This window comes from Podarcis pityusensis, assembly GCF_964106645.2.
Source record: "Podarcis pityusensis genome assembly, chromosome: 13".
Classification (NCBI taxonomy): domain Eukaryota; kingdom Metazoa; phylum Chordata; class Lepidosauria; order Squamata; family Lacertidae; genus Podarcis; species Podarcis pityusensis.
The window spans coordinates 26864533-26891916 of NC_138038.1; the positions used below are offsets into that span (position 1 = coordinate 26864533).

The 27384-nt window shown below is 45.9% G+C and overlaps 2 protein-coding genes across 6 annotated transcripts in view; one reads left to right on the forward strand and one right to left on the reverse strand.

The window, feature by feature from the left end:
• FBXL20 (F-box and leucine rich repeat protein 20) overlaps positions 1-6019 on the forward strand; it is a 64214-nt gene extending 58195 nt beyond the window's left edge. For all 3 annotated transcript variants that reach the window (XM_080978333.1, XM_080978332.1, XM_080978331.1), the window contains 2 exons: positions 1153-1365; positions 2386-6019. In XM_080978333.1, coding sequence (XP_080834459.1) covers positions 1153-1365; positions 2386-2493 — 321 coding nt within the window. In that variant the 3' untranslated portion in view covers positions 2494-6019. The remainder of the gene's footprint in view (positions 1-1152; positions 1366-2385) is intronic.
• Positions 3437-27384, reverse strand: part of LOC308461393 (transcription factor CP2-like protein 1) — a 40406-nt gene continuing 16458 nt past the window's right edge. For all 3 annotated transcript variants that reach the window (XM_080978305.1, XM_080978307.1, XM_080978306.1), the window contains 12 exons: positions 27132-27237; positions 24294-24400; positions 22555-22707; positions 21474-21584; positions 19761-19858; positions 19012-19066; positions 16424-16517; positions 15632-15722; positions 14433-14512; positions 14024-14169; positions 12411-12462; positions 3437-11275 (listed from right to left, as the gene is read on the reverse strand). In XM_080978305.1, the coding sequence (XP_080834431.1) occupies positions 11238-11275; positions 12411-12462; positions 14024-14169; positions 14433-14512; positions 15632-15722; positions 16424-16517; positions 19012-19066; positions 19761-19858; positions 21474-21584; positions 22555-22707; positions 24294-24400; positions 27132-27237 (1131 nt within the window). In that variant the 3' untranslated portion in view covers positions 3437-11237. The remainder of the gene's footprint in view (positions 11276-12410; positions 12463-14023; positions 14170-14432; positions 14513-15631; positions 15723-16423; positions 16518-19011; positions 19067-19760; positions 19859-21473; positions 21585-22554; positions 22708-24293; positions 24401-27131; positions 27238-27384) is intronic.

Genomic DNA, 27384 nt, shown 5'->3' on the forward strand with positions numbered 1-27384 from the left:
CTGTTGAAGGTTTCGTGAGATAATTTGAGGTGCCTTGACCACTAATTAAACACTTTTCATTATTACAATACAGATAACACAGATTAGGGGTGTGTGTGTGTGTGTGTGTGTGTGTAGGGAAAAGTGAATGCTAAATGAAGGCATATCAAGTATGTCAGAGGTTTAGAAGAGAACTAACTATACACACACAGCACAAAGCAAGTGAGCTTGGAGTGACTTGGAGAATCAGTAGGCCGGGGAGGGGGAACCTTGGGTCTGGGGGCCACATGTGGCCTTCCAGCCCTATCTGTCTGGCCCTTGGGACTCTCCCTAGGCTACATACCTCACTGGCGTTGCTTTTGAACCCCAAGTGTTTTTGATTGACTAAAATGTGTCCCTGAAGTCTAATAATGCTGCCTCTTGCTTGTCTAGATGGAGGATAAAGAGGAGTGTGTGAGTTTGTGTAGAAACTAGCCTACTGTACAAAGGTAACATTTACATCCACTGCTCCTCCCACTTTTGCCTCTAGCCCCACCCTCCACTGCCATGTGGCCCTCAGAAGGTTCCTCAGGAGAGAGTGGGGAAAGTTCCCCACCTCTGCAGTAGGCAATGGAGAGGGCTGAGGAAGCAGGGATTCGGAGAGAAGGGGAAGCTCTTCCCAGCAGCATGGCACATCATAGGTCGCTGGGGTTGGGGGCTCGTCTGATGAGGAGAGCATCCATGAATCCAACAAATCTGTAAGCCGAGGTTTGGAATACAGCAGTACCTCGGGTTACATACGCTTCAGGTTACACACTCCGCTAACCCAGAAATAGTGCTTCAGGTTAAGAACTTTGCTTCAGGATAAGGACAGAAATCGGGCTCCGGCGGCGCGGCAGCAGCAGGAGGCCCCATTAGCTAAAGTGGTGCTTCAGGTTAAGAACAGTTTCAGGTTAAGAACGGACCTCCGGAACGAATTAAGTACTTATCCCGAGGTACCACTGTACTGTGGTCCAACAGTCACAGATGTTGCTGGAGAATTTCTTCAGCTGAAGATAACTTAGGCATATATCAAGTTCTCGCTGCCAGGCTGGGGTAGCTCCACCATCTTGAAATGACTTCATAATAACACCTTTGCAAATGCTGCCTGCTTCTTTCTCCTTTGCTTTCGCTTTGTTCCCTTTGTGGCGGCAGAGCTTATCGCACTGTGAGCTGATCACTGACGATGGGATTCGCCACCTGGGCAACGGTGCCTGCGCCCACGACCGCCTGGAGGTGATTGAGCTGGACAACTGCCCTTTGATTACAGACGCCTCCTTGGAGCACCTCAAGAGCTGCCACAGCCTGGAGAGGATAGAGTTGTACGACTGTCAACAGATTTCACGGGCTGGAATCAAGAGACTCAGGGTAAAAAAAACGGCATTTATTAAGTAGGCACAAGTGCACGCTTTGCTAGTTCCTGGGCCCGTTTGACTCCTTTCAGAAGATGATGCCGGGGGAAGCCCAGTGGGGTTTTATGTTAAATTTACACCACCTCCCTACCCCCTGCTAAGACTAAGGACATGCTGCCTAGTACATCAAAGTCTTAAGTTTATTTTGAGGGGAGTGAGAAAGAACTTCACACATAGCCCTCTGTGGTGTCAATGTGGGAATTATCTGCAGGGTTCGGGCATTGACAACTGGGAACTTTCAACCAGGAAATTCCCCACGTTAGAGAAGGCAGAGTCTGTCTCTCATTCACAATACGTAGCCTCTTTTCCGAGCCACTTTGCTCAGTTCCTGGGCACCCTCAACTATTATGAGAGAACTTTAGTATTCACTCTTTCCAGTGGCCAGACTGAGCAGGTCAAGAGTTGCAGCTTCTGTGGCCCTTTATAACTCCTTGCCTAAACCCACAAATATATTCAGACTTTCCTAATATTTAAGCTAAGAAATTTGGTTTTTCCTAGACGTAGAAATGATATATTTCTTTCTGGTGTAGTGGGGGGGGGGGCACACAATATACTCAGCCCCTTGTTGGACTGGAATAGGAAGAGGCAGATCAACGAAGAGCCTACTTAAAATGGGATGCAGAGTTCAGGGAGTTTTTCAGTTCTTGGCAGCCACCTGTGTATTCCTAAGCGAGGCCTACAAATCTACAATATGTTAGAAGCCTATATAGAATTAAGGGGTTCCCTTCACTGGCCAGCAGAACAGTGGCAGGCTAGGAAGAAAACTGGCAAATGTTGATATGCCAGTTACAGGGTGGGGAAAAGGGTGGGAAGAATGAGGGGAAAACCAACACCTTCCCTGAAATGTCTCCCTGTTCCTTACGGAGATCTGCTTTGCAACTCATGAGCCCAGCGTCCTCCTGTGTGCAACCCATGCTCTCCCCCATCTTTCTGATTTTTTTTCTGAATGGGGAAATATATGTGTTTGTCTTTTCAGACCCACTTACCCAATATTAAAGTCCACGCCTACTTCGCACCCGTGACCCCACCACCATCTGTGGGGGGCAGCAGACAGCGCTTCTGCAGATGCTGCATCATCCTATGACGCGGGAGCCAATCTACCTTGTGCAAAACAAAAACTGAGTATTTAAATTACCCTTCTAGAAGTAACAGTGGACACCAGTATCTCCACACGACAAAAGTGATGCCGGTGGTCTCTCACGAGGGCCTTTCGAAAAGAAAGCAAAGCAGGGGGAGCTGGTCGCAGAAGTTTCTTCCCGATTTTGCCCCATAAGCCACACACAAAAACACACACACTGCAGTATATACACCCACTCTCACCTGCTTCTTCCAGCAAACTGAAGGACCTTAGAGTTTAGGAGCTGGATCAGTGGGCTCCTTCTCTCTCTCTCTCCCCCTTTTTTTCTCTTGTAGGTGGATTGGTATTATTATGAACCATTCCTACTGGGCATGCTCAGAAGAAATCATGGGGAGGTGGGTGGGAGAGAAAGTGGGGAGGTAGGGGATCATCACGCACATCTGAAGAACTGCTGTTGCTGGGGGGGCGGGAGGGGAGAGGGTCGTTCTTTTGACATTGGAAACAGCAAACTGGACAAACCCTTCGATGCAAGTGTGGAAGCAGCGGTGATAACCAAGGAAGGGAACAAAATAAGACGTTGAATCTTCACCACCACTGTCCAGAGAGGAGAAAAACGTTAAAACCTTTAAAAGCCCATGGTTATATTTTTTACTTTTTAAAAATCATCATCCTTGTGTTAGGGAATGTTGAAACAGCAGCCATTGTGAGACATTGATTCCTGCGCTTCTGTGCTTCCTCGTTTTCTGTGCCGGCACATCCACGGAGCATGCTCATGTTGAAGGTTCAGCGGTTTCTCTTCCATGTTTCCATAGCATTTGGCTCAGAGGCTTCCTAGATTGTTGTGACGATAAAGCTAGAAATCTGTAACGTCAGGTCTGATTTATTTTCTTTTGTTTTGTTTTTCTCTCTCTTCCTTCTTCAGTATCTCCAGGTTTTCGGGGGGGGGGGGTTATTTATTTAAGAGAACCATTCTGAGATTGTATGAAATGACTGAACATAAAATATATGTTAAGCTATTTTCCTTTTTAAAAGGTGTATTTTACCACCAGGAGGCTAGGGCGAGCTTTGAAATCACAGCTGTGAAATGGGATGAAGTTCTGAAAGCAAAATTGCTTCTATAGAGAGTCTTCTCTAGGTTCTTTTAACCCATAACACAGTCCAAGTGGGGCTCATAGCATCCTGTGTGTTCAGAGGTAACCCCGTCGAAGAACGATGTGTAGCACAAATGGGAAATGGCACACAGCTGTGCTGTTCTATTTATTTGCCATAGTAATGCAATGGTATCATTAGAGCCACCTTTGAAAATCTTTCTTTATTTGATGTGGGGTTCTTGGCACCATCGCTAGACCTGTGTGTTTTCCCCTACAAATCAGTTACCACCCTGATAGGGAAGTTGGCCAGATTCTTCCACTTCAGCATTAAATAACTGTACATTTTGTTTCTTCAGAAGCACCGGAGCCATTTTTTTATGCCTTGCGGGGCCAGGTTGGGTAGCTATTTTTATTTCTGGATGGGTTTTTAAAGGTCTTGTGGGCAGAGGCACAGCACCAGATCAGTTTCCTCCAGTTTGAATGATTCCAGCGTTTTGGTCGCCTGTTGCCCTTCCCATCACAAGTTGCCCTTCCCGCCTTAACAGTTCCCAAACACAGTTTTTCTTAATAGCACCTGCCGATTTGGCTGTTGTACAGAAAGCACAGGGGAACCCTTCATAATGAGAATTCTGTCCCAAGAAATCTGGCTTCCTTGCTGATGTACAATCCTTTGCTCTGCTTGTGAGCACATCCACATTTGCTAATGAGTGGTTTGTTTTGTTTTTTTAATTAGCCTGTTGCCAGTCCACTTCTGATCTGCTGCTTTGTTTTCAACTGTGCTGGCTTCTGACTGTCCAAAGCTTCTGACTGCACTTTGGTTGGATTCAAAAGCTCGATTGTCTACGCCCGTAGAGTAGAAGATGGTTTCTTTTTTTAAAAAAAGACCACCACGGTAACAGCAGTGCTCATGAGGATTCTTAAGGCAGATTGTGAGGCTTTGTAGGAAACGCATGCTCTGTTTCACTCTTGGCCTAAATGTTTTTAAGTGTCAGGGTCCCCATCCAAAGCAGGAACCCAGCACAAATTGCACAAATAGTATGAGCTGGTCTCAAAGATATAATGGGACAGGTGTCTGGCCCAGACAGCATCCTAGGTGCTGGATGATGAGATTAGGTATTCACTAATTTTCTGTTGTCCCGCCAAGATCTCAGACCTCAGACAATTGTAGCTATAATTGGGGAAGGGCCTGGAGAACAGCTCTGTTTTATGGAAATTGTCCTGTGAAATGTTCTCTGCATTTTCCCAAAGCAGTAATCACGATTTCTTTTGATTCCAGAGGATTTGTGTTTTCTCAGTACTCCCAGAGAAACATATTTACACAGCAGTCCTTGATTTCTCTCTCAAACACACCTGTGTTAAATTCCCCAAACCCACCAATGTGGATTTTCACAAGGCCTTCAAGCAGTTCAGACTGCTACCAAAGATCTGAAAAGGTGAAACCTGTTTTTAAAATAATGCATTTTCCTCTTCCTTCCTTCCCCCAAAATCTTTTTTAAAACTTTTGATCTTCTTTCTTCCACCCAGATATCTACTGATGATTCTTGTGAGTTTTGTGTCTTTAAAAAAACACACAACATTTTACGAACTCCAGCATAGAAATATGGTCGATAGTCTTCCCCTCCCATCTATGATTCGTGCATCTCGTTTCTAAAACTTGGCAGCATAATTCCATCTTTCGAATTCCAAACATCATTGTGGCAATTGCTGACATTGTGGAAACAACACACTGTTGCGATGTTACTGAACCTCCTGAACAAGCCAGGAGTGTGTGTTTGTGCGTATGCGTGTGCTGCCAGCTTGTCAGTGTTCAGCACTGCTCTTGAAAGTAGAACCTTCCTCTAGGAATGGAAGGAGGGGAGTAAAAGCTTGAGTGCAGACCATCCAACTTTATTCCAGTGCAAACTGCTTGAAACGAATGGGAATTGTAGAGCAGCAGTGCTTGCCGCATTGCATGCAGTGTATTTGCATTTGTTCGATCATAAGTAGTGGTTCTCCCTAAGGGCTGCCTTTAATCTCATGCACGTCATGTTGTGGAAACCGCTTACTCACAGTCGCGCACCACTGAGGGGTGTCCGTGTGTGGGGGAATATTTCATTCATATGGACAAGGCTAGTTGCAGGATTGTTTTCACCAAATCCAACTCCAGATCGAAGCATTCAGCCTCCCCAACTAGGTAGAATAGCACCCCAGGGCAACTGTCTGCATGCCACTCTAAATGTGTGAAATGGACCTTAATTTGCCAGCAGTTCGTTTCCCAACATAGAGAAGTTGAGACCAAAGTGACGGTGCCGTGTTATTTTCAGGGGAAGGGCAGAACAGAAAGATAACTTGATTCATATCACTTGATTGAGAATTTTTAAAGCCAATAATCAAATCCTTCTCTTCCCCTCCACCCTTGTCAGTGTATTTATTAATAACATCAATAAACCACATTTTTCTAAGCTTGTCTTGTTAGAAGAATGGCTTTTGCATAGGATGAGAGCTCCCTGTGTTCTTGTCTTCTGGTATTCAATCCTAGGTACTTCCTTCCTGTCACTTTATATTTTATTACGCATTGAGACAGCTGTGTCTCTTGGGGAAGGGTAAATAAACATCGCCACCTTCGAAGAAGGCCGAGTTCCCCTTCACTGCAACCAGCAGTGCATGCTGGTCCATAGAGCTGCAACGAGAGAGACCTGGGTTCCCATTTTTAATTGTGTGCACCCAGCGAGGTGTCAGCCACATGCCAGATTAGCTGCATAAATGCTCAGACGGGGTTCCCTTTGTTTGTTAGATTGACCCTGAAGGCTTACAATGTAAAGCAGTTCCCCATGACATGTGCAGAATCCCCACTTTACTTGCACGAAACCTGCAAGTAAACAATAGCAGATGTAATTTTTCAAGCCTTCTGAGCTCAGCGAGTACAAAAAGCACAATAACTTCTTATTGAGCCAAGGCCCCCCAGAAGCAACCATACCCATCTGTTAGCAAGGATGGCTTGATGCAAGAATTAGCTGTGATTGTCAAGAATGCCTTTTCAGAGGCAAATATAACAGATGTTGGGAATAAACAGAAGGGCTATCGCCTCAGTGGGAGCGTCTGGCTGCTGCTTTTTGGGACAGATTAATCAGATCATATTTTTATTATACATAATTTTGGAAGTAGTAATGTGTATTAACTCCCTGTGTATTAACTGACTGTTCAATACATACAGTGAGTTCTGGAAGTGCACTGTGTCATGAAAATGCCCCATTTTGTAAGGGACTCTATTTTTGTGATGAAATAATTGTCTGTCCTCCACTGCCTGGTTGCTGGTGATCAGTTTGGGTGGGGAGAGACAAGGGGCGGAGAGCTGCATTTGATAGTCAAATTTCTAGGATCAATGGGAAGGCTGAGTGTTGAAGAAACACAGCGAGAATTTAATAGCCTTGTGGCCAAAGTCTGTTCTAACCAGATGTGCCAAATCCATAATTACATGGAAAATGCCATTTCCTGTGCTCCCACAAATTCCAGCTACAGCAGCTCGCCCTGATTACCGAGTATATGAAGAGTGCTGTTGTCGGAAGGCCATTGCGATCACTCTTAATTTTTACTCTTTACCTTCCTTGCCTTTTGGAAATCATGAAAACTCCAGATGTCAAAACTTAACAGCCTCGCCATTGGCTTCTCCTGTACCTGAACCGTATTAAGTTGTACACGGTGAAAGCTACGTTTGTTGTAAGCCTTCTGCTATATCCTGTTGCATATTATGACAAGCTTGAGACCAGCGTGAAGGCAACGGGAATGAAGTTAACATCTGCAACCAGGTTCTCTGAAGAACCTCAAGCTTTGGAGGAACGCTGGATCAACAGAATTCGTTAGATTTCAAGGTACAATAATGCAGCCACTGGTCACAATTCTGAAACCATTCCCACAGTGGCTATTACTATGAACTCCAGGGGGGTATTTGTTTCCCCTCTTTTAATCTGAATATGGTAAGCATGGCTGGCCCATGGTATTATGTGATTCGACAGGTGTTGGGGAGGGAATTGTATGACATGGTTGCTTACACAGTAATGTTCTGTTTTAAGAGAGAAGGAGCGTAGTAAGAGCCCTGGGCTACCCTTAATTTGTGATCTAATCTTTTGGTTAAGTTTGGGATGATTAGCGTTCAGAAATAATTGTATTAGACATATTAAGGATGCGGCTGGTATTCCACAGGCTGGATGTTTGATAGTTAAATACTAAATTTCATTCGCACTGAGAACCCTACAGTAGAATTGATTGTACCACCCACTATCAGGAAACCTCTGGCACAGTAACTATAATGTGAACACTTTTTATTAAACAAACCCCATCATTCTTGGTGTGTTTAAAGGAATGTTGTGCTTTTCAAATTATTTTTAGGATTGCCCTCACATGTGACTCCTCCTAATTTCTTACTCAAAAATTTAAAAGAAACACAATTTCTGATTGCTGCAGTGCAGTTCTTCTCACATTCCATGTGATGTTGAGCAGTTTTAAAAGCCAGCATATCTTCAAACGTTGTTTTTATTAACAAGGCCCTCCATTTCTTCATAAAAAATTATATTGGATGCCCAGGTTGGAACCGAACCTTGCCATTCAGACCCCATAACTATCATACAGAGATATCTGTAAAATACTACTTTTATGATCCTGTAAACTGTGTTTTCACCTTTCCTGGACACTTGATTGTGAATATAATAATGTCAATTAACAAAAAGTAAAGCAAATATAAATATATATGTAGCTCAATCTTTTCTTTTTCTGTCCATGTTACAATATTGTGATTTCGGCTAAGTTTGTAATGTGGGGAAATGGTCACGAAAAGAAAAGAAAAAGTTTCCAAATTGCGGCTGTGAAGGGTCCTGTGGTGAGAACTTTGTTTCTATGATTTGTCTTTGTTCCTGCGGCAGAATTTTTTGTGAACTTTAAGTAGGCCCAGAATAATAATCTTGGGATTTCTTTTGAGAGTCATTTTGTGAATAAGCCGTTATTATATATTTGATGGGAGCTGTAATACTAGTACTCTAGGTGAAATATTAAGTTTTTAAAGGATTGTATCCATTCACCATGTATCGTAGCGATTAGAGCTATTGGCAGAGGTGATCCTTGTTTTTGCACTGGGGGTTGCGTTCCGGGACACCCCCCCCCCCCGCAAGTCCGCTCCACCGGTTTTTGTGATCTTTGACATTTTGGGGCTACTTCCGGGTTCAGCGCCATGCATGTGTGCGTGATCACGTGTCATTTGGACGTGCCTAACTAGGTCATTGCCTGTATATGAGATGGTTTGCATAATCAAATGTGCCCATGCCGCCATTCAAAGCCCACTAAGATTGAAAACCACAGTACTGTGTTTAAAAGACTTGTGTCTATGAGAACATAAAATGAGCCCATCTGGTCCAGCATCCAGTTCCCACGGATGCCTGGAGGAAAGCTGCAAGGGACCTGAGCATAAACAAGAGTTCCCTCTTCTCTCCTGCCTCACCCCAGGTTTCAGCAACCGAAGCGTTGCTGCCTCCATCCATGAAGGCAGAACATAGTCATCATGGCTAGTAGCCATGTATAACTGTATCCTTCATGAATTCACTCAGTCTTCTTTCGAAGGGGTTTCAGCGGAATGATCCTGAGGAGCACTTTCACACCAAATTGTGTTATAGCGTATTTTCACCTGGGACCTGCTCTCAGTCTCAGGTCCTTGGCAAGTTTGTGTCCTTATGATATGTGTGTCCCATTCATGCTTTATATGTTGTGGTGTTTGCTTAAAATAACTGGAGTGTGCACTTCAAATACAAGACTGGGAGATTGTAATGGTTCTTGTAACTGAGGCTATAAATCAGTTTAGTCAAGCTTGTGCACTCAGCAATGCCTTGCCAGGTTATTAGAAGATTTCCCGTATGTGGAAGGGGAGAAATTCCAGGTCACAAGTGTGGTTGCACAAATACATTATGTGTATCTGACAAAAATAGCCACTCTTGATTACTTTATAATTCTGTTACTGTTCCCCTATAGTGTGGAAGGATTAAAAAACCATAAAAAAACACCCAGCTGGTAACAGATGGCAGTAAATCACAGCTGTTTTTTAATATAAAAAGGCATAGACAAATACATCAAAATACAAATAGATTATTATTTTTTTAGATGGCAGTTAATACTAATACATGAAAAAAATGCTTTAAGCAGTATAAAGGCATATACCTTTCTTGGAAAAAGACATTTGAAAGCTAGTGGTTTGGAATAGTTTGTGTTTCTGTTCTACAGATCAAGTGCACCATTGGAGTTCGTAACCATTGGCACAATCCTATGCAACTTTGTAAGAGCCCCATTGAATTCAGTGGGGCTTTCTTCCAGGTAAGTATGTAGAATTGCAGCTTAAAGCTTCCGTTAGATTTTTATGAACCACCTCCTTTCAATGTTTGATTGGCTTTCCTTCTTAATAAAACTGACACACAGAAATTGACATCCAGACTCCTGTAATTGGATAGCACTAGACAAACAAGCCTGGCTATTAAAGCGACCTCGCTATATCCTGAAAGTTAGAATACATAGTGGAGGTCAAGCATTTGGTGTTTTAAGAAATGCGCCATTAACAGATTCTCATTCTGCCTAGTGTGCAGCTGTCCCAGCCCTCTTCTCCAGTTGTGGTGATGATACGTCTCTCCAGCTTGACATTCTAACTACAGATTGTCCTGCCCAACAGAAACTCAGCGAACCAGTTTAACATGCATGCTCACTAAAACTGTTGTCAAGCACTTTGGGGAAGGGGTGGTGGTGTCTCCTTCGCACATACAATTGGCCTCTGCTTGCAGGGGGCAAGCTATTCAGTAGATTGTGCCTTGTGGTAAGTTGGGCTGTGAGCAGGAGCTGGAGAAGTTCTGAGCAAGCTACACTGGTAATCTCTGCCTTGTGGTACTGCTTGAAGATTAAAGATGTGCTTGCGCCTGAGAACTGATTAATTATACCACATAGAGGATAGCAGTGTAAGCATTTAGATAGCTAGGAGACCTCTTGCACTCCCAGCTAGATCCCTGGTTCCCATCTGTGCAGTGGGCGTTGTCAGGAAGCTCTTGCTCCCAAGGCCTCGTGTCAGATGCAGGTCAGCCATTCTGAAAATGGTTATGTAGGGACAACATATTCCAAAAAACATCCATATGTCTTTTGCAACAGTTCTGCTAACCATTTACTGACACCGTGCTGGAACTTCAATACTGTAGCAAAAGCCTGTGAGGTTTTTTTTTTGTTTTTTATTATTTAAAAAAAAACCTTAAAATTTTATCCTATACAGCCTATACACAAATATATCTCCCTTGGATACTTTCTCACGTATAACTGACATCTCTGCTGCCTCCTTTATCAAGAAAAAGCATGTTTGCTCATCCTGCTTGCTCATCAACTTGCTTCCTGCCCTCTTATTGCAAATTTCAGATGCAAGATGGAAAGCTGTTTCAGTGTTCAGTTGCGATGCAGATCTCTGTTTTTACAAACAAATGCCAGTTTGGTCCTTCGGCTCCAGATCTTGAAGAGTTCAGCCTTGCGAAATCTTGCGTTCAATGAGATACAGTGAACTTGTGGTTTTTAATAACTCTCTCTCTATATATTATTATTATGCTTGCTTCTGCATCCCTTTGCTCCTCATCTTCTTGGAGGCCAGCGTCGTGTCATCTTCTAGAAGGTCCGGGTCTATTTTAGAACTAAGTGATAACCTTCTGTGTTCTGTGCTGTAGTGACACACAACACAAATTAATCATTTTCCAAGTGTTTCTTACTCATCCAGTGAATGGGTGGCTTTCATATATTTTCATACATACAGATCCAGGGGGTAAGAATTATTAGCATGGGGGTTCTAGCTGCCACTCCAGGAAAGCTACCTGCACTTCTTGACTAGGCTAGACTGGGCTTGTAGGGATCATTTCAGAGTGGGTGGTTTGGGCCAACTCTGGCATTTTGTGAGCCCTTGCGCAAGATCCAGCAAAGGAGTGTTCTGTGCCCTTGCCCAAGTATTTCAGCTAGTACCAACTATTTGCCACCACCTTTTAAGTTTCTATCATGTGGAATGGCAAATTGAGGTGGGGAGTAGCTTCTTCAAGGCTGTCAAATTACTTCTTGTTTAAAAGCTATGATTTGAACTCAGATCCCTGTCCATATAATCACTAGACTATAAGGCTATATATTGTAAACCAAACTGAATATATGGCATTTTTTCCTGGGCTTACAGGGGACCACCTTCAAATGGGCTGCTCGCTTTAGGGTTCTTCTGCCCCCGTATTTCCAAAACGTCTCATTTTGATTTTTCAGGGTGAGGAAGCCATGTTAGTCCACTACACCAAAAGAATAGGGAAGAGCCTTTGAGAGACTAGCATTTATTGTGGCAAAAGGATTTGTCCACTAAAACCCACTTTGTTAGAAAGAATTATCCTTGGCTGGAAAACACATCTGTCTATGCACAGAGACAAGATGATTTGCAAACTGAGTGCGTGTGATACAGAACCCTTGTTGGACTGAATGAGTGAGTCAGGTCAGTGCCTGCATGGAAGACTGACTGAAAATCTGCCTTCATGATGGAAGAAAGGCAGGAGAGAAACTGCTAAAAACAAAAATGGTAAAGAGATTTATAGCTTCCTTTAAAGACTTAACAAATTATCATGGCACAAGCATTTGTGAACAATTGTCTATGTGTTAGATTTTCACCATTTTCTCCTTATTCCTGTGTCTCCATGGTTTGGGGGGGTATTGCCAACTGAGAGTACATCTGACTGAACTCTAGCCCATTTAAGTCAATTTCACAACAAATGAGTTGGCTTGTAAGGTGGTGCCACAAGATTCTGCTCATTTTTTACAGGGAAGCTCACCTACCTTTTGTTACAGCTGCTACAAAGGATGATTCGTCTGGAAGATTTCTGACCATCTGTGGCAACCCAGGAGAGAACAACAAGGCAAGGTTAGAAGCTGGCCAGACCCCTAGTAGCAGGTTTAAAGTCAACTTGGAGATTCTGGGTTTGTGTAAGAAAGGCACCCCAGAGACCTCAGGCCGTCTGAGTGGCAGATGGCCATGATGCGTCAAAAGAGATAGCAGGCAAGCGTAAGACCCGATGGCACTCTGAATATAACATGTGCATGTAAGTGTACGTGCACAGACAGTGTTAGTTTTTGAAAATATATTTATGCAAATTTAATCTGACTCGAGAGTTTAGTTTGAATGCTTAAGAGTTTCTTAGATGGGGCTTGTAAAGTTTAGCACTGCTTCCAAACTTGTAGAGTTGGAGATGACTCTGAGGATCATCTTGTCTATCCCCTACGGGGGATTGAACTCATAACCTTGGCATTATCTGCACCTGGCTCTAACCAACTACCGTATTTTTCACTCTATAGGACGCACCCGACCATAGGACGCACCTTGTTTTAGAGGGGGAGAACAAGGAAAAAAAATTCTCCCCCCTCTGCTCAGTGCCCCTTCAGCGAAGCGGCAGGAGAAACGGAGCCCCTTCCATGTCTCCTCCCTCTTGGCTGAAGGGGCGCTGCGCAGCTCTCCCTCTCTGCTGAAGCCGGGAGAGTCTTGCTCTCCCAGCTTCAGCAAAAGGAACCCGAAGCCTCCAGAGCGCAGTGGGACCTCCCGCAGCGCTCCAGAGGCTTCACGCGGCTATCCCTGAAGCCTTCGGAGCGCAATGTGAGTTCCCGCTGCGCTCCGCAGGCTTTGGGTTCCTTTTGCTGAAGCCGGGAGAGTAAGACTCTCCTGGCTTTAGCGAGAGAAACCTGAAGCCTCCGGAGCGCAGCGGGAACTCGCACTGTGCTCCGAAGGCTTCAGGTGGCTATCCCTGAAGCCTGGAGAGCGAGAGGGGTCGGTGCACACCGACCCCTCTCGCTCTCCAGGCTTCAGCAAAAGCAACGTGAAGCCAAGGAGCACGGAAGGAGCGCTCCCTCTGCGCTTCGGAGGCTTCGCGTTGCTATCGCTGAAGCCAAGGAGCCTGCATTCGCTCCATAGGACGCACACACATTTCCCCTTAATTTTTCGAGGGGAAAAAGTGCGTCCTATAGAGCGAAAAATACGGTAAGTTATCCAGCTGATCATAAGAATGTGACCTACTCAGGTCTTCTGCACCAGACATTCCATGGTTGAAATATCTCCATCATCAACTCACCTGCCTCTGTCCTGCCTGCAAACTAATAAGGGGATAATACTGATCTACACAGGGTTTTAGTAATGTTAATGGAAGCACACTCTTTAAACAAAAAAAACACTCCTGTGTTGTAGCAACAGTGTTGGATACAGTAAAATGGTTTCATGTGGGGGCAAGTTCCAGTTCTAAACATGCTCCAGGTTGCTGCAAGGTCAGTTGTAGCTCCCTGGTTCATGCTTCTGAATACACTTTGGGGTTCCTGTGGCAAAACATTGGGCCAAGGCAGCTCTACAGCTTCTGGCCCCTTTCCAAAGGAGGCCATGGTATTAGGCTTGAAAATAAGGCTCATACCTGATCGTTGACAAGGATGTGAATTCCAGTCGGCCCCTGCCTGGAAACCTGCTGAATCTGGTTGGCTGGGAGGCTGAGCAGTTCTGCCAGTTTATTGGTCAGCTCGCTGGCGGTCAGCTCTTCCAGATACAATTCCTGGTACAGGGCTTTGGGGAAAGGGAAAGGAAAACCCCACACTTTAAAACAAAGGGGATTGAAATTTGTGCCTCCAAAAACAAATGTCCAGGCCAAACACAAACATCAAAACATTAGTATTGCTGCCAGGGAGGGTGTGCAAGTCCCTTGTGGGATGTTTTAAAATGTCATTTAAAAGCACCGAGAGGTTCTTCCTGCCCATTGGCAGGTGCGAATATATGGAGCCAGATAAAAGGTCTCTAATGCTAAACTTGGGAAAGTAACACTGACTTACCAGACGCTTCATTTGGAGAGACATTCCCGCTTGTTTCCACCTCCCTGGACACATAAAGGATGAGCCGAGGGCGCACACACCTGAAGGGAGGCAAAGTTTTGTAGCCCACCAATACCTAGTAAGATGGCGTAGTGCGAAGACTGAGAATTTATGACCCTCTAGAAGTGAGGTCCTCCCATCAAACCCAGCCGTCAGGGTTAATGCAGAGTAGCTTTCCCACTGCACTAAACACCATCCTCAGGGCTTTGCCCTGTAAGGGAAACCCATTAGTGTTGTAGCCACCCATGCCTCTCTAAGGGGTGTTCCACAAGTGGGGCACCACCACCAAGAAGGCCCTGCTTCAGGTTCCTACGCCACCAGCAGCATCCTGCCCTTGGGATCACCATCTAGTGTAACCCAGTGACATCACCCTCTATACTGGTCTAGATGGCAGCTGCTGGTCACATCTTAGATGACATCTGCCCTAAGGGTTCTCTAGCTGGTGCCTGGCCCCATAGATAATTTTGGATGCCGGAGGCACCTTAACAAATGGGATGATGCCTCATGCACCTGGAGCTCCTTGGAGATGCAAATTTAATGATAAAAAGGGCCTACCAGATTACAGCCCAGAGATTTTCCTTTAACCTTTGAAATGCAGCTAGGTAGTGCGTCAGCTGTGGTGCCTTCCACCTGCTCCTTTTGCTTCCATTCCCATTTCCCCACTTGCTCTTTGAGTCCTGCTTGCTTCAGCAGGCCAGAGAAGGTTGTGGGATAGAAGAAGCCACAGCTGCCTTCTCTGATTCAACAAACATGAAGCTGTGTTGAATAATTGGCTAGACCAAGAATCACAGATGGTCCCTCAGGGTTCTTTCCACCCCCCTGCAGTGCAAGAATATGCAGCTGTCCCATACGGGGATTGAACCTGCAACCTTGGCATTAGCAGCACCATGAGCTAACCAGCTAACTCAGACATAATCCTGATATAATAATAACAATAATAATAATAATTTATTATTTCTACCCCACCCATCTGGCTAAGTTCAGTGGGATTTCTCCCAAGTAAGTGTGTAGAAGATTGCAGCCTGACCCTGTGTGTATGTTTTATCAACACTAAGCAACTTTGAGGACTTCTTTACAAGATGTAATAATAATAATCTTCCCTATAGCTTTGCCCCCCCTCCCCAATTTTAACAGAGGGGGGAATTAACATAATTCCATACCTGGCCTTTAGCGCATTTGAGAGTCTAATTCCATCTGCTGTTCCACAGATCTGCACAAGGTCCGTGCGTGAGAGCCTGAGCAAGTCAGCTCCTGCGGGAGGAAGTTAAAGAGAGGAATCTGTTGGCAAAATGGTCCCTGCTCAGAATTTGCAAAATCCACGGTGCATCTTCCTGGGACAGCAGTGGGAGCAAAATAACTTGGAATCATAGAGTTGGAAGGGACAACAAAGATTTATGTAGTCCAACCCCCTGAAATTCAGGAATCTTTCGCCCATTGCGGGGCTCGAACCCACAACCCTCAGACTGAGAGTCTCATGCTCTACCAAATGAGCTTTTTTGGGCTCAAGACAGAGTTGGTCCAGTGTCAATTCTGATGCTTTTGTCCAGCCCATCACAGCTTCAGGAAGACTCATTCCACAATGTGCCTTGGAGTTAATTTCCTCCACCCCTTAAAATATTTCCAGGGTGTCAGGGACTGGCACAGCCAATTAATTTGTGACTATATGACACCATCAATGTACCTGGCGCTTTACATTGTCACATAATCAGAGACGGGCGTCTGCCTTGCGGAGATTGCAATCTAAATCTCGGCTTGCTCTGCGGTGCATAGCGGTGGCTTTCTCTCTGAACTTTAAAAATGTGTGACAGAGAGATTACTCCATGCCTTAAAAAAATGTTTGTAGGGTGGGGGTTGTTCTGGTGGGAGACCAAAAAAGGGCACTTGTCGGGGGGGGGGTGAATCAACATTTCAAGGGGGAGACGAGCTATGTGTTGGAAGAGGAAAAGCCTCACCTGTATAGCTGGCAAAAATCCGGGAGTAATTGGGGAACCTGTTTTTGTGTAACCATTGTTGGGTTTCCAAGATGGAAGCGCTAGGGCTCAGGACCTGAAAGGAAGAGTGGAAAAAACATGGAGAAACCAACATCAGCTACAACCCAGAGGGCACTGGGGATCAGATACATCAAAGGCAGTATATAAATGCCCAAGTATAAGAACAATTCGAGTTTCTTGGCTTCCACACTTCGCTGGCTGGTGCCAAAAGATTTGGTAGGAGCCTGCTAAATAGTCAACAGTGCTGCTTCACCCCTTCCAGGCAACCATCTGTGATTGGATTCGGAGTGTCATGTCGATGTTTTAGGACTGAGCCCAGGAACCTTGAAGCCCTACCTAGAAGGTGATGTTGCTGTAATGCCACCAACCCATATTATTTCTATAATTTATATCCTTCTCCATCCCCCAGTCTCTGGATGACTTGCATGAATATTTAGGATTTCAATTTAAAAATAAAAATGAAATGAAATAAAAGAGATGGCAGTTAATGGCACTGTGCTGCTGCAGGACAAATCATTGGCGGGAATTTGAAAAAAGAAAATCTTCAAAATCTGTTCCCGAGAGCCTTTGTGTGCAATCAGTTCAGAGACCTGGACGAGGTGTGGGCTGCAGGTGGCATGTTTCGAACTCAGTGCAGGGGGGATGACAACCTTCGGGCTCTCTCCTCAGCTCCCGTTGGTGTTGCTTGGAAGAGCAAGACCAACAAAAATGTTGACCTGAACAAGCCAGTGGCAATTATCCGGTGCTGTTGTGTGTGATGTGTCCTTTCCTAAGCACAGTGACGCAACATGCATATGCCCTTTTTGGATGCCGGCTGGTAAAAGTAAAACCATTTGCTGCCACCAGGCGTCACTCTCATACCATGTTTGGGAAAGCAAAGCAAGAGAAGGCACAAGCTAGCAAAACTCCTACTGGGATTATGGGGCAGGGGCGAGGTTCAGATCTCTTTGCCATCAAATAGTCCCTTGCCACTGGTTGCTGACCCCTGTGCTAGAGCCTCCAGGGAACCCTTTCTGAATCAACTCATCAGCCAAGGATTGCTGGGCATTTTGCACACTCGCGGCAGAGCCAGGGCCGTATCTAGGGGGTGGTGAAGTGGACCCCCACCAGGGGTGCAAAATCAGCAAAAAAATATGTCTATAAATAAAAATATTGTTATTGCCTCATAAAGGTTTTTAATAGAGGGTGAACTGAATGGGTGGAGGGGGTGGTTGGAGGAGAGGCAGAAAGAGCTAATACGTCCATTTATCTACTTACACTTTGACATGCTTTCGAACTGCTAGGTTGGCAGGAGCAGGGACTGAGCAATGGGAGCTCGACCTTCTGATTGGCAAGCCCTAGGCTCTGTGGTTTAGCACCACCCGCGTCCCTGAACTGAATGGGTGGAGGGGGTGGTTGGAGGAGAGGCAGAAAGAGCTAATTCTTCCATGGCTAGGGGGCGCAATCTGAATGGTTCTGCCAGGGGCACAGGATCACCTAGCTACGGCTCTGGGCAAAGCCACCGCACACATCTAGCACACATTTAAAGCCCCAAAGAATTATGGGACTGTGATTTAAGGATGTTGGGGACCGTTGCCCTGTGAGGGGTAAACTACCATTCCCAGAAAACTCGTGTGCCTTTAAATGTGCCTTGGAGGTGCTTTGCAAGAATGGTGTGGATCCGCCCTCAGTTCCTATCAGGCCAGAGGAGGTTTGGGGGGGTCTTAGAACTGTTCCTTTTAACCTAGAGCTCTCAGACTGCCAGCCTGCTTCTGCAGCTGCCTATTTCAGCGGTTGGTGGTGGTTCTTGTGAGGGAACCTTGCAGTTCTTCAGCAAAGGAGGAGAAACTGGTTAATTTCCCAAGCTAAATGGAACATTGCTTGAAAACCATGGTGTGAAACAACCCAGACTTTTTCTCTTTTCTTGCTGCTGATGCTAAGCGTAGGAATACAGCCTGTCGGGTCAAATAAAAGAAAGTAGTTCTTCACGCAGTGATGGCCACCAGTTTGGACGTCTCTAAAAGAGGATTGGACGAATTCATTGTGAATAAGGTTATCAATCTCTGCTAGCCACAGAATTAGAGTTGGGGGGACCACGAGGGTCATCTAGTCCAGCCCCCTGCACTCTGACGCTATGCTTGGAGGCAGTAATGCTTCCGAATACCAGTTGCTGGAATCCACAGGAGGGGAGAAGGCTCTTGCGCTCGAATCCTGCTTGTGGGTTTCCCACAGGCATCTGGTTGGACACGGAGAACAGGATGCCAGACTAGATGGGCCACTGGCCTGATTCAGCAGGGCTGCTCTTATGTTCCTAATAAATGAACAAATAAATGCAAACTACTAGAATACGCCTCCTGGTTTTCAGGGTGAGCCCAAGCAGTTGGGATCTGCGGAAAAATGGACCTAACTGTGTGGTTTTCTGAGATGCAGCTTTCTCAGTGTATCATATAAAAACATTTTAAGATTGCACCAGTGCCTAGAACATTTAAACTGAAAGAGATGAAAACTTTCACGAGGGTGAAGCCAGCCTATCGGTGTGTGTCCCGTCTCCTGTCCCCCCCCCCACTTACCTCTGCCGTGCTCTCTGATGAGCTATCCAAGGTGTAGCCAGGTGAGGAGCACATCCTGCCAAACAGAGGAACAAAAGTGGGTTACAGTGGTACCTCGGGTTACAGACGCTTCCGGTTACAGACTCTGCTAACCCAGAAATAGACCTCGGGTTAAGAACGTTGCTTCAGGATGAGAACAGAAATCATGCAGCGGGAGGCCCCATTAGCTAAAGTGGTACCTCAGGTTAAGAACAGTTTCAGGTTAAGAACAGACCTCCAGAACGAATTAAGTTCTTAACCTGAGGTACCACTGTATTCAGTTTCAATGGCCAGGGTCCACCTCTAAATGGTCAGCATTTTGCAGGAAGGATTCAAACACAGACCAGATATTTAGGTTTGTGTGATTACAGCAGCTTGAAGTGCTCTGTCGCCCTAGCACAACAAATCTGTTAAAGTGGGGGTGGGGAGGGGAGAGAGACCTGCCACGATTAGGCAAGTGACAGGAAAATGCGCTGGACAGTGTGGGAAAGATGAACAGTTTACAGGAAGACGTATAAACACAGCTGGCACAAATTGGGACGAATCCTCAATGTCATTTAACAGCCCTGGAAGGAATGCTTAATAAAGACAGGAGATAGTCTGACCTCCGCATGAGCTTTGTGCAAGCAAGTCGGGACAAATGCGGGGGGCAGGGGGGGAGTCATCCAGGGCTTTGAAAGGATGAGGTTCTTTTCTCATGCTACCACAGGCTCTTGCTTTGCCCAGCTTACCTTTCAGGGGTCTGAAGCTTGAAGGGATGGGGAGAGACAAGTCCAGGAGTGGTCGGAGGACTGTGAAGGTTGCCGGCAACTTCTGGCCATGGGGCACACTGGAAAAGGAGACCAGGAGAGAAATGTTAGGCCTTGGATGCTGCAACATCTGACACACTCACCCATCCTCTGGTGCTTTGGGGCTACAGCCCTCCTACTTCAGAGAACACCTCTCAAAGGGCTGTGTGCATCATGGCACTGCATGGTTGCAGAAAGCTTTTGTTCAAAAAGCAAGTTCCTAGTCCTTACGGATGCGATCATAGGCTTGAAGTTATGTGGGCGATGCCTACTGAAAACCTAGATGCTGGATGAGGTGCTGAGGATTCCCAGTGGACAAGGCTTTAGTGCCCTGCTTAACCTTTTATCTGCCCCTATAACTAGCAAAAGCAGTGTGAGATAAGAATGTGGCTGTTCGTGGAGCTTTAATTTGAATAAAGAAATAGCATAGATGAACGAAGACGCCAGGACTTAAGGGGCTATTAGGAATGGGAAGGGACCTGGACCATCAGCACCCGACAGAATGGTTGTGCTGGCTAGGGCTGATGGGAGTTGTAGTTCAAAGCATCTTGAGAGCTCCAGGTTGGGGAAGCTGGCTCTAACTAGGGATGGGGGGAGCCTGTTGTTGGACTTCAAATTGGACTTCAGCCCCAGCCATCATGGCCACTCATCAGGGATGGTACAAACTGCAGTCCAATAATTAGGCCTGGGCGATATATCAATATATTGCCCAGGACCGGTGAACCCACCATTGCTCCTGAGTCCCTCTGCCAGAGACTTCCTCCAGCAAGTGTTGCTAGCAGAGGGACACAGGAGCGGTGGCGGTTTCACCAGCGATATATCACTGAGCGAAACCGCCATCCCACTCTGCCCTCATACTGTGCAGAGGGAGAAAAAAGTGCATTGGCAAGGCACCAATACAGCTTGTTCTTCTCTCTGCATCTTTAAACTGTTCAGCTGAGGAGTTTGTGGTTGCCACTCCCATCCGAGCAGTTAAAGGACCCCCCAGCCCGGCGCTGGCTCCTGCACAAATGGGGAGAGCACCGGGGATGGCTCTGCCGCGCCCCAGCTGAGCCAGACAAACAAGCTGCCTTGTCCCAGCCCAGTAGGCACCGGGGTGAGGCTGAAGCCAATGCAACTTGTGGTGTAGTGGTTAAGAGCAGTGGACTCGTAATCTGGTGAACCATGTTCGATTCCTCCTCCACATGCAGCTGCTGGGTGACCTTGGGCCAGTCACACTTCTCTGAAGTCTCTCAGCCCCACTCTCCTCACAGAGTGTTTGTTGTGGGGGAGGAAGGGAAAGGAGAATGTTAGCCGCTTTGAGACTCCTTCAGGTAATGATAAAGCGGGATATCAAATCCAAACTCTTCTTCTTCTTCTTCTTTCAATATCGTGGTATATCGCCAGACCGCGATGTTCGGCTGGTGATATTCCACGATGTTGAAAAGCTGATATCACCCAGCCCTACCAACGATACCTGAAGGCCCACAAGTTATAAGGCTGGGATAGGTCATTTGGCAAAGCACGAGATTCTTATTCTTTGGGTCGCAGGTTTGAGCCCCGTGTTGGGCAAAAGATTCCTGTGTTGCAGGAGGCTGGACTAGATGACTCTTGGGGTCACTTCCAACTCAACAATTCTTTTATTCTCAGTCCCTGCTGTAGAAAGGGAACTCGTACCTCTGTCAGCATGGTGCTTTCATACGAGGGCTGGTATTTCTCACGCTCCTGAAGGGACTGCTTCTCAATCTTCTCCCGGTCTGTTTTTTGCTTCCGGTCTGCTCCTTTGGGCTGAAAAGTATACATTTGCTATATCTATAAAATCAAATTTTCACGTACACTTACAGTATGGTCCTGTATATAGTTACTCGTAGCCCCCCCCCCCCCCCATTTACGTTCTGATTTCACGCATCGGTGAAATCACGCATAATTGAAACCCATTGAAAAAGCCTGCAAACACCCTGGCCTGCCCCTGTTCCGCCCTTTTAGCAATGTTTCAGTGATGTCTTTCTGGGTCACTTCTGGGTTCGGTGCGATGTGCTTATACATAGTTGTTTACATATTGAATACATGTAAACGGGGGAGGGCTGCCTATATTTGGAAGGAGCCCAGGGAGACAAAGGTGCCGTTCAAAACAAAGACAAAGCAAACATTCTAAAACAGATTAAAATATTCCAAAAACAATGACAATTTAAAACATCAAAAATCAGTTGCAGTTTAAACAAACAAAAATCTAAAAGCAGCCAAAAACATTATTTTATCCAATGATCTCAGGGTTACCTGGGATAGAATTCTTTAGCCACCAAACTCCTGGGTAAACAGGATTAAAAAACAACAACAACAACTTGAAAGTTAATGATGAAGATAGGGAACCAGCACTGAAAAGGCCCTGTCACAGCCCCCAACTGGGCAGCACCACTAACAAGGACTTACCTGCTGTTCATAGGGTTTGCTCTTAAAGGGCATCCCATCCAGAAGCCAAATCAGATTCATACCCCCTTAGTTTTAGTAACGGCACAGTAGTTTATTAGGTGCTCCCAACAAATTCACTGGGCCCAGGTTTTGCCTTATGTAGCATGATGCAACTTGGCTTATTTGCTCGAGTCACACAGAGCAGGCACTCTCTTGTTTACGCCTGCTTTCATTTTTCTGAAAGAGGAGCTCTGTAGCAAGGGTTCTTTGCTGGGAGGATCCTGCTTCTGGGGTGTGTGTGGGTGTGTTAGGTTTGATCACCAGCTCCTGCTGGGCAAGGCAGCATTACCTTAAAGACCTTGATGAGGCAGCTGGCAGAGTGCAAGTGCTCCACATGTTCCTCCTTCTCATTGGACCGGAAGGTGTCCACCTGGATTCGGAAGGGAACACCTTTCTCACCACCGTTCTTGCGTAATGTAAATTCAGTACTGATGCAGTGGACCTGTTACCCAAAAAAAGTGGGGGAAGAGGAAGGTCAGAAAACGGGTAAGCAGCATCAACTGGGAATAGGGGGTGTTCACAGAGTTGTGGAATTGGAAGGAAGGATTTTATTTTATTTTATTTTTTGCCTAACGTGAGGCTCGAACCCACAACCTCAAGATTAAGCATCTCGTGCGCTACTGACCAAGCTATCCCGCAGGCTTGCTGAGCAAGGATTCTTCCAGTATGGGCAGCTGTGTGGAAATGAGCCTTGTTACAGTCAAGAGTCTGTACAAAACAACTTTGCTCATTCCATGTGCAAGGCCAGAGTAGTAGCAAACATCCCTTTTAGTTCCAATGCTCAGGGCCAAAAACAATGCCACATGCAAACAAGGGGAAGTATCTGAATGTCTGGGGAACCCTAAGGCTTGCAAAAGTGCAGCAGGCCTTTTTAAAAAAGCATTGGCCCCTCCAGCCCAGAATCCTGTTCTCACAGTGGCCAGCCAGACGCCTATGGAAAGCCTGCAAGCAGAACCTGAGCACAAGAGCCCTCTCTTCCAGCAACTGGCCTTCAGAAGCATTCCTGCCTCCAGTAGTGGAGGAAGAACATCTCTATCAGATCTAGTACCCATTGATAGTGGCTGGAATCCCGGTCCTTCTGCACTGCGACATTTATTATTATTATTATTAAAGATTTTGTTGATTTACAAAAGTGTGCAATGTCTCTCGTATTTTTTCCCCATGTAACATTTTTACAAATCAGTTTCATTTGTTGAGACATTAGGAAGAAAAGGGGGAAAGAGGTGGGGGGGAGATGGGGGGGTCAGGTGGCGATGTTACTATTTTACTATATGTAGGGTTTGGTGTCAGTGTTGCTTGTGCAGGTTCTTTGCTGTTCACTTGTGTTCCTTTGGTGGTGAGAGAGGTTGGGGTTGGCCTAGGGTGTGGTTGTTCATTTGTGGTTGGCTGTGGTGGTCTTTGTTTTCATGTGTGAGTGGGGTGGGTGGGTGTTTTGGATCAGGTTAGCCATATTGATTTGTATGCTGTTGGTGGATTTTTGTCGTCATCTTGTTGGGCTGTGTATGTGATAAAGGGGAGCCATACCGGGGTGAAGGTGTCTTCTTCTATTTGTCTGCACTGCGACATTTTGTGGCAGCTCCTACTTATAGCACTATTGCCAGAGGTGGACTTTGGGCTCTCAAATTTCAGCGATGCTAAAATTCAGCACGCACATACACACACATGCCTATCACACTCCTTTCTACAGCATTGTTTTGGCACCCCCTGAAGTGCGGTGCCCTTTGTGACCAGCACCGGTTATGCCACCCTAAAACCGCCCCTGCTATTATGACTGCGACTCCTGTGTTTGCTCGCATCCACTGACTGCTATTATCCTAACAACATCTACTTGTTATTCAATTGCTGAAGGCGTACAGGTTCGTTTACACATACTGTATTTACATTAAGTGCCAATGGTGTATGTCTTGGAAAATACAGAGGAAGCAAAACTGGCCTAAGGGGAAAGGGAATAAAGGCCTAAAGGAGGAGAAAGCAACTGTAGGGAGTCAAGGAGTCCTACCGGCAGGTATCCGCATCTTGCTTGCTTACCTGGACAAAGACAGAAGTCCGCTTTGTCGGGTCCCACAGGAATTCCACGGTATTGAGCAAGTTTGGGTGGATATGAGGTTCAAGGATGCCGACGGACATGGGGATATCTGTAGTTGGCCATCAGAGGAAGAGGGGGTCAGGATTTCAGGGCAAGCTTACAATCGGAACAATTGCTGGGTGTCCACCTTGGGGAGGGGGCTGCATGGAGCTCCCTCCCTGGGAGTGCACATAGAATCATAAAAGGGATCTTGGAGATCCTCTCATCTGAGCCCCCTTGCTGAGAGCAGGATCCACAGTGCAGGATGCAACGACACCTTCCCTGCTCGGTGCATCTCAGCCTCTGCTTAGATGTCCCCAGTGAATCTCTCCCATCACCTCCCAAGATAGACTGTCTTTTGCTTCTCCTAATATTTTAGTGAAGCAGAAATTGGGCTGTCGCCTCCTGTCTCTCTACTGCCCTCCTTCAAATCCCTCTTCTGGGCTCAAGTTTCCCATGGAGACTTTGCCTTAAGAATTTTTTGCTCCTTATTCCCAACAGTAACCAAATTTTAAGTCCACATAACTGCATTTTCCTCCTCCTCGCTTTCCCCTTTTGTTTTCCCCATTGACTATTTTATACTCAAAACCCCTTTTTGTTTTCCCTTATGATGTTCTTTTAAAGTGCCACAAATACTGATAGTCTTGTATGTATAAATACATCCCCCCCCCCCCCAAAGAAGAAGTCTCTGCCAGTGGAATGCAGGATCGGATAAATGTGGAGAAGCGGTGCTGGCGAAGCAGTGGCTGAGCAGGACAGCGTGCTCCAGAAAACCTTGAAATGTCAGGGTGGGAGTCGAGGCATTTGGAGACATAAAAATATCTCGGCCAGCCCCAGGTTAGGAGCAGAATGCATGAGAAAAGGACAAAGATTTCCCTGGCGGGTTTCTCACCAGATTTCTGTGAATAGACCTGCTGCCAAAGAGGGCTGCCCTGAGGCAAGACCTGCCCAGCCTCTTAGTCTTGTCAAAAGACCTTGATAGAGCAGATATTCCAGTGATGCGTCTCCAGGGCATGCCCCAAACATTTTCCTGCTTCAGGCAAAGGACATGAAGGCACTCGGGCACCTATTCAAGCTGCTGACATTAGTGTTTAAATGACTTGGGCCCCAAATGCCTGAAAGGCCGCCTCTTTCGCTACAGACCCTCTTGGGTGCTGGGATTGGCAGAGGGGATTCTCTTGGATGTTTCACCTCAGAAGATTGTGGGGTGGCCCAGGAGAGGGCATTCTCTGTGGCAGCCCCAAAGTTATGGATCTCCCTCCCCACAGCAGTGTGTCTGGCACCTTCGCTACACAGTTTTTGGTGAGTGCTGAAAACACACCTCTGGCCTTGTGATATTTGAGATGTTATATTTTTAGGATGCACCCTATTCTTGTGATCCTGCATGGGTAGGCAAACTAAGACCCAGGGGCCGGATCCGGCCCAATTGCCTTCTAAATCCGGCCCGCAGACGGTCCGGGAATCAGCGTGCTTTAACATGAGTAGAATGTGTCCTTTTATTTAAAATGCATCTCTGGGTTATTTCTGGGGCATAGGAATTCGTTCTTCTTTTTTCAAAATATAGTCCAGTCCCCCACAAGGGGGACAGTGGACTGGCCTCCTGCTGAAAAAGTTTGCTGACCCCTAGATCTTGTGATCCTAAGTTGTTTTAAACTGCTTCTAATGTTCTTTTAAAAATTGTTGTAACATGCCCTGGAACCTTATGGGAAAGAGTGGGTTGTTGTTGTTGTTATGTTATAATTATAATGTACTTTTATAATAATACATTATAATATAATGTGGGAGCAGTGGACTTTGGAGTCTTCAAGCAACCCCTCCACCTATGCACAATTCTACATTTGTAAATAAATGCAAACATTGCAAACTCTAATAATCCTCCTTCCCTTTTTTCATATTTTATTATCAATTTTCAATAATTTAACAATTTAACATCCAAATTACTTACTTCTTCTTCCCTTCTAGACTCCCCACCCCACCCCGTTTTCCAATTTCTCTCCTTTATTATCTTTAAAGGTAAAGGTAAAGAGACCACTGACCATTAGGTCCAGTCGTGGCCGACTCTGGGGTTGCGGCTCTCATCTCGCTTTATTGGCCGAGGGAGCCGGCACACAGCTTCCAGATCATGTGGCCAGCATGAGTAAGCCGCTTATGGTGAACCAGAGCAGCGCACGGAAACGCTATTTACCTTCCTGCCGGAGCGGTACCTATTTATCTACTTGCACTTTGATGTGCTTTCGAACTGCTAGGTTGGCAGGAACAGGCACCGAGCAACGGGAGCTCACCCCGTCGCGGGGATTCGAACCACCGACCTTCTGATCGACAAGTCCTAGGCTCTGTGGTTTAACCCACAGCGCCACCCGTGTCCCTTTTTATTACCTTACACGTCTTTAATTTTCCATTCAGTTACAAGTCCATTGATAACCCTAATTCACGCTAGTGAAGTAATGTGAACCAGTGACCTCCTTCCAAGGGTGCCCTGTGCCCCTGGAATTTCTCATTGCTCAGAGAAGTGGGCAAATGTTCCCTGCATCCTAGCACTTACCGTTATTTTCTACTGAAGCTGAAGCTTTTCTTAAGGGGGACCCTTAACATTGTTCTGTTGACTGGGTTTCGTTTACAAAAAACTCAATCTGATCTTCTCCAAAATCATCATCAAGCATTCCCAGTTACAGAAGACTGAAGGTTATGTTAGTTACAGAAGACTGAAGGTTATCTTGAAGGTTTAAAAGAAGCAAGGTTCAGAAGTATTTAAATGGGCACAAAATCTCCAGGGCCCAATTAAAAAACGAATCATTACTTACCAATATCCAGGATGCGGTCACCTGGCCTATTCCACCTCCATCCCTCCAGCTGCTGGTGTTCAGTATACTGTAGTCGCCGGTCATGGAATACCACCCTGACAACACTCTGACAGGGAGAAGGAGGTGTCAGAGATTTCCCAGGATCCACTTCTACCACTGGGGAAGTGCAATTCATCAAACACAACTTACGCATCGTTTTCTCCTAAAATGCATAGGTCTGAAAGCACTCCCAATGAGGAATGTTGAAAACATT